The 16,623-nt window shown below is 41.5% G+C and overlaps 1 protein-coding gene across 1 annotated transcript in view; it reads right to left on the minus strand.

The window, feature by feature from the left end:
- LOC144536788 (alpha-1,6-mannosylglycoprotein 6-beta-N-acetylglucosaminyltransferase B-like) overlaps positions 1 to 16,623 on the minus strand; it is an 83,522-nt gene that overhangs the window by 59,555 nt on the left and 7,344 nt on the right. Inside the window, exons 2-4 of the mRNA XM_078280067.1 lie at positions 10,700 to 10,809; positions 6,977 to 7,053; positions 6,299 to 6,478 (exon numbers count right to left, since the gene is read on the minus strand). Coding sequence (XP_078136193.1) covers positions 6,299 to 6,478; positions 6,977 to 7,053; positions 10,700 to 10,809 — 367 coding nt within the window. The remainder of the gene's footprint in view (positions 1 to 6,298; positions 6,479 to 6,976; positions 7,054 to 10,699; positions 10,810 to 16,623) is intronic.

Below are 16,623 nucleotides of genomic sequence, written 5' to 3' on the forward strand. Positions count from 1 at the left end.
GACATTCTGCTTTGCCTCCTAAACATTTCACTGCTGCCACAAATAAAGTGTAGTAAGCAAGGGGAAACCATACACACAAAGACATAGTGCACACACTTTAATAGCGACTTTAAACATTCATGATTGCTTTGTGTTCCCAAACAAACGCTGTAGAAGGCTGACCAAGCCACTGTAACTGGGAACAATACCAAAGATGATAGCCAGGATAAAGTGTGCATGAAGACTTTCCTCATTCCATTTGGTGAACATCCAAATTCAAAGACCCTTATTATTGCTGCACAGGCATTAGAGGGCACCATGTACTTTGGCACCAAGGTGAGAAACAAAGTACTTCATATTAAAATATAGGCAATTTCATTGGCCTGTATTAAAAAGCAGTCAGGGTTAATTGTAAAATTAAGAGTGGAGAATTTTCCTTTCCTTTATGAAAGCCAGCAAGCATAATTCATGATTGTTACAAAATTGATACTCTACGTGTTAAGTACGTTTTTATGGGTATGACCCTGCAAAATGCTCATACTCCTGTTAGTGTGTATTAGTTTGACTGTGTAACGAATTAAAGTATTGCTGCTCCATGACCTTAAAGTCAATGTTGAGGAAAAATAGAGGGTGGAAGATAATTATGAGGGAGATCAGGCCTGTTTTAATTAGTAGAGAGTAAAGAGAGTCAGATGAAGGTCAACTATTATGAAATGATACTTACTGAAGAGCATCTTTTGAACAAAAGGACTTTTAGCACTCTTATCCTGCCTCTTTTGATTGGTACTCTGGACATGTGACTGACAACTTGATGACCAGCATTAGTCACTCTACATTTGTAATTTTTGGTCTTTGTTGTTATTAAAGGCTGTCTAAAAATACAAAGGCAACAATTTGGGACAAATAATACAGTGAGAAAAACACATTTTTGTCTATTCCAGCAGCTGACTAAAAACAATATTGCTTGTCTAAAGTCTTTTCTTTTCCTCACTCTCTCTCTTTTTTACTTTCTCAACTCTACTCTCTTTCCATTACAGGACTGAAGATTCTGGTTTTAATTTTCTCTATTGGAGCCAGCAATTAACATTTAAGGTCACCGTCTACTGAATAGATATTTCTTTAGCCGCCAACTGCGCAGAAAAGCTTAACAATAAGGTAAGAAGGGCAAATATCTCCATGTTGTTAACATGTTTTATGCATGTCATGAGATAAGAATGATTCTTTTCTTGTACTTCATACTATGCATTTGGTTGGTCTACAATTAAAATTGTTTTCTTTACCCAGAATGCACTGGAAAGAAATCCACATTCAAAGAAGCTTCCACAAATCATCTACAGTGGCCAAAAGGGGACAGTAGTAACATTCTTGCTTAAATATACTGTATATCAGCTAAATGAAAGAAAATATGTTGTTGAAAGTTGAGCAGGGTGAAATACAGCAAAGGCTTCTCCTAATAATCAGCTGCATTCTGTTGCCCTCATTTCTACGCTGGCCAGTATTTCCACATAACCTTGGTGAACTGAGCAAGCTTGGAAAGTCTGAGTTAGTGCGGCACATAGGGGGCCATGGTAAAAAAAAACAAAAAAAAAAAAAAAATATATATATATATCTATCTTTTTTTTTGGTATTTTCTATATGTAGCTGCTGTTGTGGGTTTTTAAGTCATTTCTGCATTTCCTCAATGTTATATAACATTTTAGGCTAACAGGCTAGAGTAGGCGCCCTGTCTCATAAGATTCCATCATAGAATGTTGACATAGAAGAGGGAGCGGGGAGCGGGGGGGGCGCCGTGAGCGCTGAGCAAGCAGGTACAAGTAGTGAGTTGTCGTCTATGGAAAAAGATGGATAAAGCAAAAAAGCTGTCAGGGGCTAAAAAAGAAAAAAAGAAAGAGGGAAAAGGGGATGGCATGTCAAGGGATGCGACACCAGTTTGTGGTGTTTTGTAAAGTATTTTAAGTAAGAGCTGAGAGACATGTATCACGCTACTTCCAACTTTATTCTTCTTCTTCTCTGCACATACCATTTTCTTCATCTACGCACATAGTATCTTTCACCTGTATCCTCACTGTGCACCCTAGCGCCCCCAGTGTTCACTAACAGTATTAACAGGACACAACATTTACCCTTTTCTTAAAGGAATTAGTCACATAAACATAGTACCCTCAACCACTGTCACATAACCATTTCATTAAGGATATTACCTGGAAACCTAAATTGGACATGAAATTAGGTTATTCTTGTCCTAGCTGGTATAACTCAGACTTCAAAACAGTATGACATTTTTCACATAACAGAACAGTATGAGTATTTTTTCAATTTGCACAGTTCACACGTTGATCCTGTTTCATATTCATCTCTCAAAGTCTGTTAACCACTGAGATGGGTTTCTGACTCTGGTGGTGCGTCTAGGGCCTGGTTCTTGCCCAACATGCACATTCTCGGTCACAGTGAGTCTATCCAGTGTAGTCTCATTGTTCTCACTGATGCAAGCTAGAGCCTCCTTAGGGCATACCTGCAAACTCAGAAGGGCTGAAAATGTGACACAAAATCCCTTACAGTGAAATACAGACACACTTTTACACCGTTTAGCTGTCAGCATTTTACGTAGGCTAACGTTAGCTGCTGTCGAGTGTATTGTTATCTAGCATCCCGTGCGGCGATGTTTCAGTTCTCTCTAACGTCCGTTTTTCGGAGCACCAGAGAGAAGCGCAGGCATTTAAGTGGTACCTAAATAAGGCACCGAAATCCGCGTTGCTATTTGGTCCGGTAGATAACGGCCGTACTGGGTCAAAGCTTTTCAAAAACAGATTCACGTGGATGACATTTTCCCCTTCAAAACGGCGATTTTCGCCAAAAAGAAACTAGTTTGCCGGTATGTTAGGGAAACGCGCCAGCTTTGAGGCATTCCATTTCCGACCATCGCTGAGAAGGTAAGTACTTACATGTTCTGGTCTCCAGACTCGTACAGCATCGTTCACTTGGAAGGTGGCCACTTTTGCTCCTCGCTTTCTGTCTGTATATTCCTTACTGTTTTGTTGATTTTGTCTCACAGTTTCTTTGACTTGCTTGTGTGATGTAATTTTGTGTAAAACAGGAAGAATGTTCAGTTTTGTTCGCATCTTCCTCTTTCTCAGCAACTCAAATGGAGTAGTACGGTAAATCTGTAAGAACTCTGTCACTGCTGGTTTCCAAGGCTTGTGTGTTCTTTCTGCAGTCTGGAGACACTCTTTTAATACCCTATTAAATCTCTCAATCGCTCCATTGGCTCTTGGGTAGTAGACGTTGGAGTGCAGATGCTTTATCTCGCTCTCTCTCTCAGAAACTTTGCAAACTCATGGGAAGTAAACTGACATCCATTGTCAGAGACCAGGCAGATCGGATTTCCTTCACGACTGAACACTGCAGCTAAGAATAGGGTAATCACCTCTGTTGTGACTGTAGAGGCAAATGCTACTTCTGGCCATTTACTGTAATAGTCTGTGAGAGTGATGGCATAACGACAGTCCCATGTAGCACGTTCGAAAGGACCGGTTATGTCAATGGCCACCTTGTCCCATGGTCCATCTGGCAGTTCAACAAGTGTAAGTGGTGCAGGTGCAATCTTCACTGTTTTGTCATTGTATTGGCATGACACACATGACGCTATCTTACTCTGTACATCTTTGTCCATTTGTGGCCACCAATACAGTTCTCGCAGTCTCTGTTTGGTGCCCACCACTCCCTGGTGCCCCTCATGTGCCAAGTCTACCACTTTGGATCGTAGTGATGTAGGCACAATCAAGCGGTCAGTACCTCTCATGACAAGTGTTTTGTCTACAGCCAGTTCGTCTCGTACACTGAAGTATGAAGCCAGCTCATTTGGTACATTCTTTCTGCATTTGGCCAGCCTTTCTGTATTCGCAATTGAGTCAAGTGTCACATGCAGCGGTGAACTCCGACAAGGACATGGCATGCAAAGACTCCATAAAGACAGTAGCTACTATGTCCGGTTCCACTTCAGCTTCTTCTGTGTTAAGCAGTGGAAGCCTGGACAGGCAGTCAGCAGTCACATTCAGTTTCCCAGGGCGGTAAGCAACATCATATGTAAAGCAAAGTAATCGTGCAGACCACCTCGCAATTCGCAGTCCAGCACGGCCAGTACCCTTGGATGTGAGCAGGGTAGTAAGTGCTTGATGATCTGTGCGTAACACAAAGTGATGTCCCCATAGATAGGTTCTCCACCTTTCTACTGCCCAAACGCATGCCAGCACTTCACGTTCCACAGTGGAATATTTCCTTTCAGCAGGAGAAAGTGTTCTGAATGAGTCTGGTAAGTGCTCTATGGAATGATAGAAACTGATGAACCGGTGTCTACTATTAGCTCAACGTCATGACAGTGTCCATTTGCATTCACTTGCACAGTACAGATAATTTTATCTTGCACATTATCAGTCATTAAAAGCACAGTCAGTTCATTTATCACTATTTCACGCACCTCCTTTTGTCCAAATCGACACATTTTGGAAAAATGTCCCACTTTTCCACATGAATTGCACGTCAATTTAGCAGCAGGGCATGAAGGTGTATTTGCTAACAGTATTAACAGGACACAACACAGTTAAATAAGTGGATGGCGAAAGGCAACAGGTAGGATTTAAAATGTGACGTCTGTGCTTGGAGGCTTGCAAATATTCATGTTAACAGACTAGCTAGTGTTTGCTAACACTGGGAATGTAGCAACCAAATGGGGGTTTACGGCTAGCTTAGAATATGCAAAACCGAGGTTGCTGAGCTGAAAACTGGTAAATATAAGGTAGCATGTACAATAAATGAAAAGAATCTGGAAAACATAACTAATGCAATAACACTGGTTTACCATGGAATCATGCATAGATTTGCTACCGAACTTGGAGGCTTGCAAATATTCATGTTAACAGACGTGTTTGTGGGTTAGTGTTTGCTAACTTAATGCAAACCAATGTTGCTGACAGCTACATTTAGATTTTGGTTAATCAAACCAATCCCATGCGCGACATATCTCAATTTTATTAAGGTAAAATAACAACTGGTAAATATAAGGTAGCATGCACAATCAATTACAAGAAGCTGGAAAACATAACTTATGCAATAACTCTGGTTTACCATGGAATCATTAATAGATTTTGTTTTACCATTAGCTGTTCATGTTAGCTGTGCTGTCAGACATATACAGGCTATAGTTACATCTGTTGGGTGACATGGAAGCTGTAATTACAGGGTCACATCTCTCTCTCTCTTTAAAAGGTCTGCGCTAAGTGGCTCTCCATATTTGTACTTTTTAAAATACAAAATGTGAATGTAATTTCAACAGCAGCACAACCTTACTGCATAATAGTTGTCTTATCTGATGCCATCACAAGGCTGATTTAAGAATTGAATTTAGGCTGCTATATTTAAGTGAGTGCTAACTCACTTAAATGAGTTCATTCCATTCAGGTGTGAGGATGGTGGATCAGGAAAGACAGGGGAAGGCAACAGTTAGGTCTAACATTAGGTGGAAGTGTAGGGGGAGCCACTTGATACCAACAGATTAATGGAATCAAGTAGAGATGAGACCAGTGATGACATCAGGTAGGAGCGCTATTAGTTAGACCACACAAAACTAAATGTCCAGTATGGTTTGAAGTTCTGTTGACCAACCTATTCACTGTGTCCTTTTGGGGGAAAAATAGTGCAGACAGAGATGGAAAGCCACTCACCACTCAAATCACATCAACCAGGGTTGATGATTAGGTTGCCAATTGTCACAATTTGGTTGCCAAGGGCAACCGTTAATGTCGAGCCCTGATATAGTAGCCCATAATTCTATATATACACACACCATATAATTATTACCATAATACCATAGAATTATTTATAATTATGGTAGGCATACAGTGGCTGATATACTTTAAAATAAACCTTTATTATTTAAAGCCCATACATGAGCCAGCACACTTTTCTTTTTTTCTTTTTTTGGGGGGGGGTGCCAAAATTGTTGCTGCATACTCCTCTGACACTGGGTAGTTGTGCCCCTGGTATGTAGTTATGTTTAAATATGTATGTAAGTAGTTGTAGTAGTAAGCTAGTTGCTGCTTTCTTAGTACATGTAAGCAGTATTGTTAGTTGTGTTGAGGTGGTGAGCCAAGCATAATCACTTGTGTGTTTATTGTACATCTATCAACTGTCAACTGGCAGCCTTCACCCACAGTGCATGTGTGTTTCTGAATACACAGTATATCTGTATGTATGCCTGAAATGTCCAATGTGACATTTCATTTTGCTGGTGTCTGTTTTGCACGTTTGTGAGTCATCCTCTCACCTGTCTCTTAGGGGCCTTTGGCTGCAGGACATACTGGGTGGGGGTGCTGCTGTGGTTCCTCCAGGCCAGTGGGGGGCAGAACCACTCTACCTCGCTCAGATAGACGAGGAAGGAGCAGTCTGAACCGTCGACTCCGTAGAAGGCATAGCAAGGGTCCGATGTCCAACGTGCACGCATCCACTAGATGGTATACAGCGAGAGCACATACATAAAGTAAGATTTACATTCACTTACCAACAAAATCATATAAAGGGATAATTAATTATTTTCTATAACATGGTTCCAAGACCCCAGGGCCATGCACAGATGATTTGCTACTGGGCTGCAAGGAAACTTTATAACTCAGCAAAAAAAAAGCTGAATAACTACATAAAATGTACAGGCTATAAGAGGCTACGTTTGCTGTAGTTACATTTGGCTCGGTTTGTGTCTACCTTATCCTTTCTCACCACGCCTAGTGATATCGCCCACCAAAAGGATAGGGATTTTGAAGAAGCTTAAAATCAGTAATGATTTCTTCAAAGGAAGCAGGGGAGATAATGGCTATGTGGCACGTGTGTTATAATATCCTAAAATTTGGTCTTTATTTTGCTTGTGATGCCTGTCAATAAAGAACACGGTTAACAACAACTGCTGCACCATCATATTCCAAATAAAAACCAACAGATTGACACTCACATCTACTTTCCCAGGACACTCTGGGAAGCGGGGGTCTCTTGGTACTTCACACTGGCCTGATGTCACATCTCTCATTGCTGAAAAGACACAGTGAGTGACATTTTACCTCCAGTAGTAAAACATACACGCACCAGGATCCTCTCCCATTTTTAAAGGACCTGAACACCTCTTTTTAAGACTGTGTGGGTGTGTATAGACTGATTGATTGACATCTTCCTGAGCCTCCTGTTAGCTTTTTTGCACCTTTTTGCACCTGTTAGGGCAGGACAAATGCCACCTTTATCATTTTATTGGTAGATGAAGATTTGTGATCTTATAAATTCCCATCAAAGCTCTGTCCACCTTCAACCTGAGCATAGTTCTAATCGGCCCGAATAACTAAAAAACACTTATGTGGGTGTTCAGAGGCTTTAAATATCAAGCTAAATAATAAGCAATAAAGGAGTAAACTACTTTGCTTCACCCACAATCACTGCTTCATTAGTCTGGCTCAACGGTAAACATTGCTGGGATAAAGCCTGATGTCCTTCCCCTTCTGCTATCTCCGCTATCTAGTTAGCAAGGGCACCATTGCTGCATCTGGGGCTTAGCACTGCCAAGGACAGCTGTGATTGGTTTTAAGAAATACAAACAAGCCAGAGTGTTTTCTTCCCTATCTACTTCCCGTTGCAGCCAGAACATACTCCAGCACTGACAGTGCTATGGACTGACTGGTGGTCTGGCAATACAAGACTGCTGCTTTATTAGTCCAGGCTTAGCTCACTCAAGTCAGTTGGTGTGTGAATGTGAATATTTGTTATCCAGTGAAAATAACTATTCTAACAGCAATTCAACCAGTGTACTATTTATCAGCTAATTTTGCAGCATATGGTGCATGTCAAAGCCTATTAAAAATGCAGGTTGTATTTCTTTAATCAAATAACTTTCACAAAGTGACTGCAGACACTTGTTGGACCCACAGGCTTACCGCTCACGACTGCCAGGTTACGGTGTCACTCTCATTAACAGCTTTGTTCCACTCGCTTTTGGACGTTATGGCAATATTTGCTTCCTCCATCATCATTAACATCACCGCTTCCACCGTATGCACCGTTGGTGCACATAAATCCCAGTGGTTTCCCCTTAGCAAAATCGCACCATATCGGCTCTACTGCAGTGCACACTTCTCACTGGGCCTGACAAAGCAGCACAGTAGTCTCTCACTGCTGCCAACCATCCTAGTGTTACGCTAGCAAATGTGTCTGCTCACTTAGGCTACACTCACTGCATTAATTGCTCCACTGACTTAGTTAACTGCTTCTCTGCTACATAAGGAAAGAAATAAAGGGAAGAGAGTGACTGAAATGATGTTGTCTGAGAGGAAAACCAATGCAGCTTAAATTTCTCAGTGTTTCTCTGTCTTTCAATCTCCCCTCCCTTTTCTCCCCCTTTCTCTCTCTGCACCAACATATTTGCCTTTTCTCTAGGTTCCGTCTGTTTCCATTTACCTAATGAAGAGACAGTTTTCCACATAAGTCTCCCCCTGGGCTACTCTCCTTCGACTGAAAACACGGACCCTGAGACGCACACTGCTTACAAATATGATTACAATAGCAACAATTGGAAATGTGGTCAACTAACTAGATAATAAACTTGACTACTGTCCCTGCAAGACTGAAAATAAAAGCCACATCAGTGCTTGAGGGGTAAGGAAATTCTAATCACGTCCTTTTTTTCTCTCTCTCTCGTCGTTCCCTCTTGCACATGCCTGACCACGAGATAAATAAACTGCCATTGAGCCGTATGATAATAAAGTCTGCTGGCAGTGTTTCAATTCATCTGTGATTAGAGAAAGCAGCAGTTTTTTTCATTTTGGCATCATCCCTGCAGATGCAGTGGGGGAAAACAAAAGGAGATGTAATGCTAATTTATTCTCATGTAAAGACTTGGGCAATTACCATCAAGAGAGAGAGGAGAGTCAGGAGGAAAGAATATTCATAATGGGGGTTATATTATGAGTGTGTGCCAAACTGTCACAAGCTTAGTGTTATTTAGGCTTTGATTAAAAATGTTCAAGAGCAAGACAACAGAAAACAGCAGGGTTGGATGGAAGCAATAAAACAAAGATGAGATACAGAGATGACTACAGTGCCCCACATGCACAACCATCTACGACGACTTGATTACTCACATTTATCCCTCTGACCTTCCTAAAAAATAAACTGAACTTATGTCAAGATAGAAAAAGCTAGGAAAAAAATGCTGCAAAGGTGCAACTCTCAGATCATAATGATTTCCGATTTTTGGGTTGATGTGTTTGATAACCTATTTTTTACCTTTACTGCTGTAATGCGCACATTGTTACAATATTGCTTTGTTTTTTATGGTTTTTGTGTGGAGAATATCAAACTGAAACTATCACCTGCATACTTTGGGAAGGTGTCAAAAATGATTTGGGTCAGTAGAAAAATCAGCTAGACATCCTCATTTAAACAAGTATGTGTGTGTGTGTGTGTGTGTGTGTGTGTGTGTGTGTGTGTGTGTGAGTGTTTGCAGCTCTTTTTTGTATTCTCTTCTGTTCTGTTGCTCAGCAGCAACCAAAGTTTAGCTCCAACACAAGCTGACAGCTGTGCATGAGTCCAGCTGCACTTCAAGTTGAACATTACTGAAACGCCACAGCGCTGCGGAGGGTCTGGCTAGTCCACACAGCATTCCGGGATGGGAGAACAACGTGCTCTGGTTTCTTGGCATTTCTTTAAACCAATCACAATTGTCATGGCCGGCGCCAAGCTCCGCACGGAACCGCTGCAAAATAGCCTTGGGAAGGAACTTGTTTTGGTGGAACGTGTACATTCAAAAGTTGTTCAATTTACCCTGCAGAAATCTGAGGAGTAGTTAACCATGAATCTACGGGAGTTTAAAATTCAAACACAAAGAAAGCGGAAGGAAACAGACATCGGCGAAAATACATGCATCCGGCGGAAGTTCCTGCGGCACCGGAGCTCCGTTGGTGCTGGAAAATCCACCGGATTTCATTCATTTAGGCTGGATATCCGTTGCCTTGGGCTTCCTTTGTGTTGGCATTTTAAACTCTGTTCGATTTATGAGGACTATGGTTCAGTTGCATGACTAAAACACCTTTTAAACGTACACATGTTCCACCAAAACAAGTTCCTTCCAAGCCTATTTTGCAGCTTTTCTCCAGTGCTTAGCACCGCCCAAGACGATTGTAATTGGTTTAAAGAAATGCCAATAAACCAGAGCACGTTTTCCTCCAATCCCCAAATGCTATGTGGAGTAGCCAGACTCTCCTCCAGCGTGCTTTGAGACTAAATGTAATGTAACAAACAAGCTGCAGAGGATGTGCAACAGGACTTCAATGTCAGTTGTGAGTGTCCATGTGTTTGAGATGAGTGGATTGGATGAGATGGTTCGGTGTTGTGTGCATACATTATTCGTGTGATTTGATTATGCTTATTATGTTGTTTTATATGGCATTTATGTTTGTAATTAGGGCTGATCTACAGCATGATGAAGCCTCTAAATCTTCACAAAGGGACAATGAAGTATGTCAGATCAGATGCTGTATGATTACACAGGTCAAGAGTCATACACTCATGACATTACTCACTTCTTTTTTCAAACGTTATGCTTTTTGTATTATATCTTATGGATACATAATGTAAAGTAAAACGAGGAGGTAAAGGCATTTCATACCGATAATGACGGAGATTGGTACTTTACCTCTTCCTTGTACAATGCTGTTTTGCAGTATCTGCTCCACCCTGGTGGCCATGTTGGAGACATTCTGGGCTATAGCTTGGATCCTCTCTACCAGGCTGGCTGGTTGAAACCTGCGCACATGCACGCACACACACACACACACACACACACACACACAAATGTAGAGTGAAGAGGAGATAAAGGCATGCGGAAATGAGAGGTATCCTCACACTGTTGTCACACAATGTAAACTCAATTTAAAACAAAGTGTCTTAGACAAAAAACATGCACTTCTGCATCAAGTAGGACATCAAATTCCCAAGCTCTCATCACCCATTCTTTCTCTCCCGATGGTGTCAACTCACTTTAGTCATGGGCTAGTCTCTCTCCTATTCAGTTATTCCTGTCTCATTGTTGTTTCTACCTCTTTTCCTGTCTAACTCTTCTCTCCCCCTCCGCTCTCTTGCCTTTCCTTCTCTGCTTCCCCTCCCTGCCTTTTCACATCTCAACAGATGTAGTAGTGTTAGTGGGAGATGCAAATTGTTAGACACTTGGTTGGAGCGTGAAATAGAAAAAGACCTGCACTGTTAATACCACTTCCTCTGTGGGGTGAGAGACTTCCCATTCACATAATAAGAAGTGTGTGAAATGTGGGTGGTTGTTGTGTGTATGTGTTTGCATCTGTTTGTGGGCTCATTGTAGTTCTGCATATTTCCAAAGCATCTGATTGCATGATTTCACATCTCGCAAACCCAAGCCTGCGTACCCACACATACTCATACTGCTGTGCCCATTATGTCCATTCAAATAACTTGATTTCAGTGTGCATTGTGTGTGGGTGCCTTCCTGTTTCTCTATATTGTCTAATCAGCAGATGGTATTCACCCTCATTAAAGCCAGGGAATTAAATAAAGAACAATAACACATCATCAGAGTGTGATCAGAATTATTGATTTTGTGTGTGTGTGTGTGTGTGTCCAGGATGGATTGCAAGGCTGTTTAACTGACTAAATACCGACAGCAGCTGCATGAAAATTAATTAAAAAAGTCATGGGACCAAGGGACTAATGCAGATAAAGTATGTTTGTTGCTTTACAAAGTGTAAGCAAACAAAAGGAGGCAGCCATCAAAGTCACAGGCAGTCTCCACGCTCCATTAACAGCTTTGTAAGTGTCACTTCTAAATGTTGCTAAGTGTGTTTGCGTCTCGCTTAATATGTTCACTACAACAGGAAAGTCATTATTCTCTAGTGCGTGTATATTTCAGGGGCAACAGCTGTCTTCAAAACATGAAATTTGCAGAAATAATATTCAGTATTTCCATTCCATAAAATAAAGCTTTTATATAGACATACATCATCTCTGTATGTCAACACACCTGGCATACATAGAAGGATCCTGAAGTTAATCACCTTTTATCAAAATCATGCCGCTTTTGATCATTTAGACTCCCGTTAGCCAAAACTAACAGTTAAAAACAAACATTTCTGAACCCATGCCGATAGATGCCATCCATTCAGGAGCTACATTTTCAGTATTATCAGTATTCAGTACGTTATCTTTTATTCATAATTTAACTTATTTTAAAATTATTAAAACTTTTGATTTCTATTTTTAATTTCTATAATGTTTTTTATGTTCGGTGTGTTTTTATCTTGTGTTTCTGTTTTACTAGTGCACAACTAATTACCCATTGGGAAAAAATAAAGTGAGAGTCACAGCATACTCTTCTTCCAGTCCTTGAGAATTCAGCTAAGTATAATATTCCATCCATCAATCCTTCAATTTTTCGCACTTATGCAGGTCTAGGGCTGCTGTTGAAGCAGGATCCAGACCCATATTCCTGGGGGATCCCAGGATACCTCCACAGCAAAACATCCAAATGACATGCCCAAACCACCTTAACTGACCCCCTTTAATGTAAAGGACCCAGGCCTAGATGCTCTGCGAAGGAAATTCGACAAGTAAATCAAGAGCTTTGCGTTCAGGCTAAGCTCCCTCTTCAACACGACAGTCCGAGGCAGCGCCTGCATTACCGCTGATGCATCACCGATCTGCCTCGATCAATCTCCATCTCACCCTCACTAGTGAGCAAGACCCCAAAATACTTGAACTCCGTCCCTTAGGGTGACTCTCTCCAAACCTGAAAGGGGCAATCCACTTTTCTTTTTCCGGCAGAGTAGCGTGGCCTCATATTTGGAGATGCTGACCATCAACCCTGTCGCTTTACACTCCATCCGTAAGTGACTTCTCATTTTCATACCAGCTAGGGATATACGACTGTAGACTTGCACCTACTGACTCTTGCAATGTGGGATCATTCATAGTTTTTCAGAATTATCTGATTTAACAGTTGGGTTTAGAGATGCACCGATTACAAATTTTAGGCCGATTCCGATTTTTCGTTGAGTTTGACCTGCCGATACCAATTTTAGCCGATTCCGATTTCATTTTTTCTAACCACTTTACAGCACACACACAGATATTTATTTTCTATCTTTTCTTTAATAGAAAATTTACCATTTTTAATAGAACATAGAACATTTTTTGAACAGATAATTACTATAAAATAGAACTAAATAAATTACTACTGGTGAAATTCACACACATCTAAAGTGCAATGTTATGGAAGAACCATTTCCTTCTTTTCACATCCAATATCCAACTAACAAAATTTGATATATTTAGCAAACTAAACTTCTGTATGAATGAAAAGAGGGAAAACAGGTAAGGGCAATAAAATAATATATAAATAACAAACCGGTTTGCTTTATTTGTCATTGTGCATAAATATGAACACTACCGTTGCTGTTAACAGGCTAATCTGCTGCTAACATTAGCTACCGGCGGTAAGTTTTTAATGTTGGTTTTGAGCGCTATGCATCCCCACTAACCTGGAAAGCGTTTTAAACAGTAACGTTAATACAGCGTGTCGGAGGAATACAGCGTCTCTTTTTTTTACACTGCGGCCAGCGGGGCGTCAGAGGCAGAGGGACCGTAGCGTTCGCTAACGTTAGCTTCTTGTCTCATCTGGGGTCTGATAAACAGTAAATTCATCAAAGTCAGTGTGCCCAACGCTATTTTCCGATAAACTGTAGCTGTCATATTTCACGGGACCAGCGTGAGTGCGGTTTTCATGTTCCAGTTGTTCAGCCTCAGAGGGGAGAGAGCGCGGCTGACTGTTCGCCTGAGATCAGTAGAGCAGACGGCTTTGCAGAGCCGTGTATAATTACGACTTTATGACATTTCATAAACAGCCGATTGAGTGGCAGTGCGCCGCTGTTACATGCATATTGCGGAAACCCTGTATGTGCACGTTTGGTGCTGATGTTGCGCAATGTAAATCATGCGCCTCCGGAGTGAATTTGACCGGTATAAAATCGGCATATGTCAGACTGACCGGCAGGTCCCCGGTCATGGCCGATGACATAAAAATCGGCCAATTCCGGTCACCAGCCGGTCAATCGGTGCATCTCAAGTTGGGTTGGAAGAATAACTGTGAACTTATTCATTTTTGTAAGTGTGGTTGTTTAATGCCAAACATGGCATTCCCCTCACTTGTTAAAAGACACTAAAAGGTCAAATCTCCACAGTGTAAATAAACATTTCCAAACATGCTATGCGTGAAAGCACCCTGAAACAGTAATCTCAATAAAAGCATCTGACAGAACTAATTATAATTTCACTCCTCCATTCCATGTAAGTTAGGCAAATACAGAATATGTGTTAGTGAAAGTTATTACCTAATATTGTCTTATAATGAGAGCCAGCATTATACTACAGAAGGCTATAAAATTATATGAAAACTTTAGTATTATTGCATGGAACATTTCACAAAAGTTCCCAGCTGTTAAGGATTACAGCTACCATGGTACCTATCCTAGAAAAGTTGCAATGTATTCGGCCTGAAGGACAAAACCTTTGCTTGGTAAGCTGAGTAACCCCTGATACTATAAAGCTCTCTTTGGGGGGCTTCAATGTGACTGTGCAAGTTGGCCTCTATAAGACTTAACCTTCTAATCTGAGCTCGTATGTCTACTACAATGTGAACTCACCCTAGAGATGAACACAGAGAGAAGGAGAACGGGATTGTCATAGAAGAACTAGGGCAGAGAAATGGATGAAAGACTGAGAAGGAGCAGCGAGGAGATCCAATGAGACAGTGTGAGAGTCGAGGCAAAACTGGAGCAGGCAGAAAATAATGAAAAGGACATCTACCACACCCACAGCGAAAAGACCAAGAGTACCTTGTGTTATTACTGTAAGAAAGAGAAATAATAAAATAAAGAGATCCTCTGCGCCTTCGTGTAAAAGCCAACAAAACAGCTTGACTGAAAAATTAAACAATGACTATGATCAAAGAATACAAGGATATACATATTTGATGGCCCAATGTTGTGCGTTACTTGCAATGAAGCTTTCTCACTTTTGATGAATGTAGACAGTTTTACAAATGAGGGGAACAAAACAGAAATTAGGAAGAGCAAAGAGAAGAGAAAACACGGATAAAGTATAGGGGAAGAAGTGACAAGAGGAAATCCACTGACGGATGCCAACCAGAAGTAGAACACTCTGAAAAGAAGAAACTGAAAAAGAGGCGCTAAGAGAAAATCAATGATGAATAGAGGGAGAGTTTCTAAGGATACAAAAATGTGTTCTCATGCTTTCCTTATTTCTCTCTTCCTCACTCTTTATAATGAGCTCATCCTTTTAAGGGAAGAGGACAGTTCCGGCAGCATCCCATCAACCATATCTGTCCAGGGCAGGAGATGCATGTGACAAGGCGTCAGCATGTTTGTGTGTTTGTTTGTGTGTGTCCTGAATTATTCCACCCCCATGGCGTGGTGTTAAAACATTACACTCAACAGCGCTTACTCCCCTCCAACGCTTATTTCCACACATGCATGAATGCACACAGATGCTCACTCACCAACTCTGTTTTTCATGTACAGTGGTATAGAAAATTAGGTTTGAATGCACAGAGCGACTGAAATTAGGAAAGAATGTAAGTATCTATTTTGCTTTGCTGACTACTTCCAGCAAAGCTGCAGTATGACAGTGGCTTGAGTACTGTGGAAAAGAAGGCCTCCTGGGCTAAAATTTGTTACTGACGGAGCTTAGATGGGTGCTTAAGGGAGGAGAAATAGGTAAAGCCAAGCCAGAGCAGTGATCTTCACAGAGCGTACGCCCAAGGGGAGACTTACCAATCTTCCCTCTCATCTGCTTCACGGTAAGAGTGAATCAACTCTGCGTCCTTTCCCCTCCTTCGTTTTCTCAGGTTTTTGCTGTCCCTCTCCCTCCCCCGTTATATTCCCTCCGTTTTCTGCTCTAACGAGTGGCTGCCCTATGGGCAAATTGCAGGCTGGGGACTCAGACATCAAGTCCCATTCGCCGCTACACAGGAGTGTGTCAGCACCAGTGAAGCTCACACAGAGATGAGACTCCCACCCAGTGTAGTGTGTGTGTGTGTGTGTGTGTGTGTGTGTGTGTGTGTGTGTGTGTGTGTGTGTGTGTGTCTCTTCCTGTGAATGCGTGCCTGACGGGCCTGGATTTGGGATATGCTGGCTAAAATCACACTTTACCACGTCACACATACTCAACTAAATTTCTCACACACCCTCTCTCGCTCTGTGGATATGTGCGAGTGGAAGAGGAAGAGAAATAGTAGAAAGTAGAAAGGGAACAGAGAGCAAAAAAGAATAGGCAGAAAAAGTAAAGGTTGAGAGTAGGAGACAGAGAGACAGGAATAGAAGGGAAACAAGTGATGGACTGAAGGAGAGTTTAGCTTTCTGCTCACTGCTTTTGCATTTCTGAGCATCTAGTATTTTTGCAAGAGCGCCCTGAACGCCTCGAGTTGAAAAGAACTCCCATTGTTCATGGTTTTTCCCCATTGTCCAATTAGATGAATTGAGAGGCGGGCCTTGGGTGGTGGTGACTGTTGCTGCC

The sequence above is a fragment of the Sander vitreus genome, chromosome 2 (assembly GCF_031162955.1).
Source record: "Sander vitreus isolate 19-12246 chromosome 2, sanVit1, whole genome shotgun sequence".
Taxonomy (NCBI): Eukaryota; Metazoa; Chordata; class Actinopteri; order Perciformes; family Percidae; genus Sander; species Sander vitreus.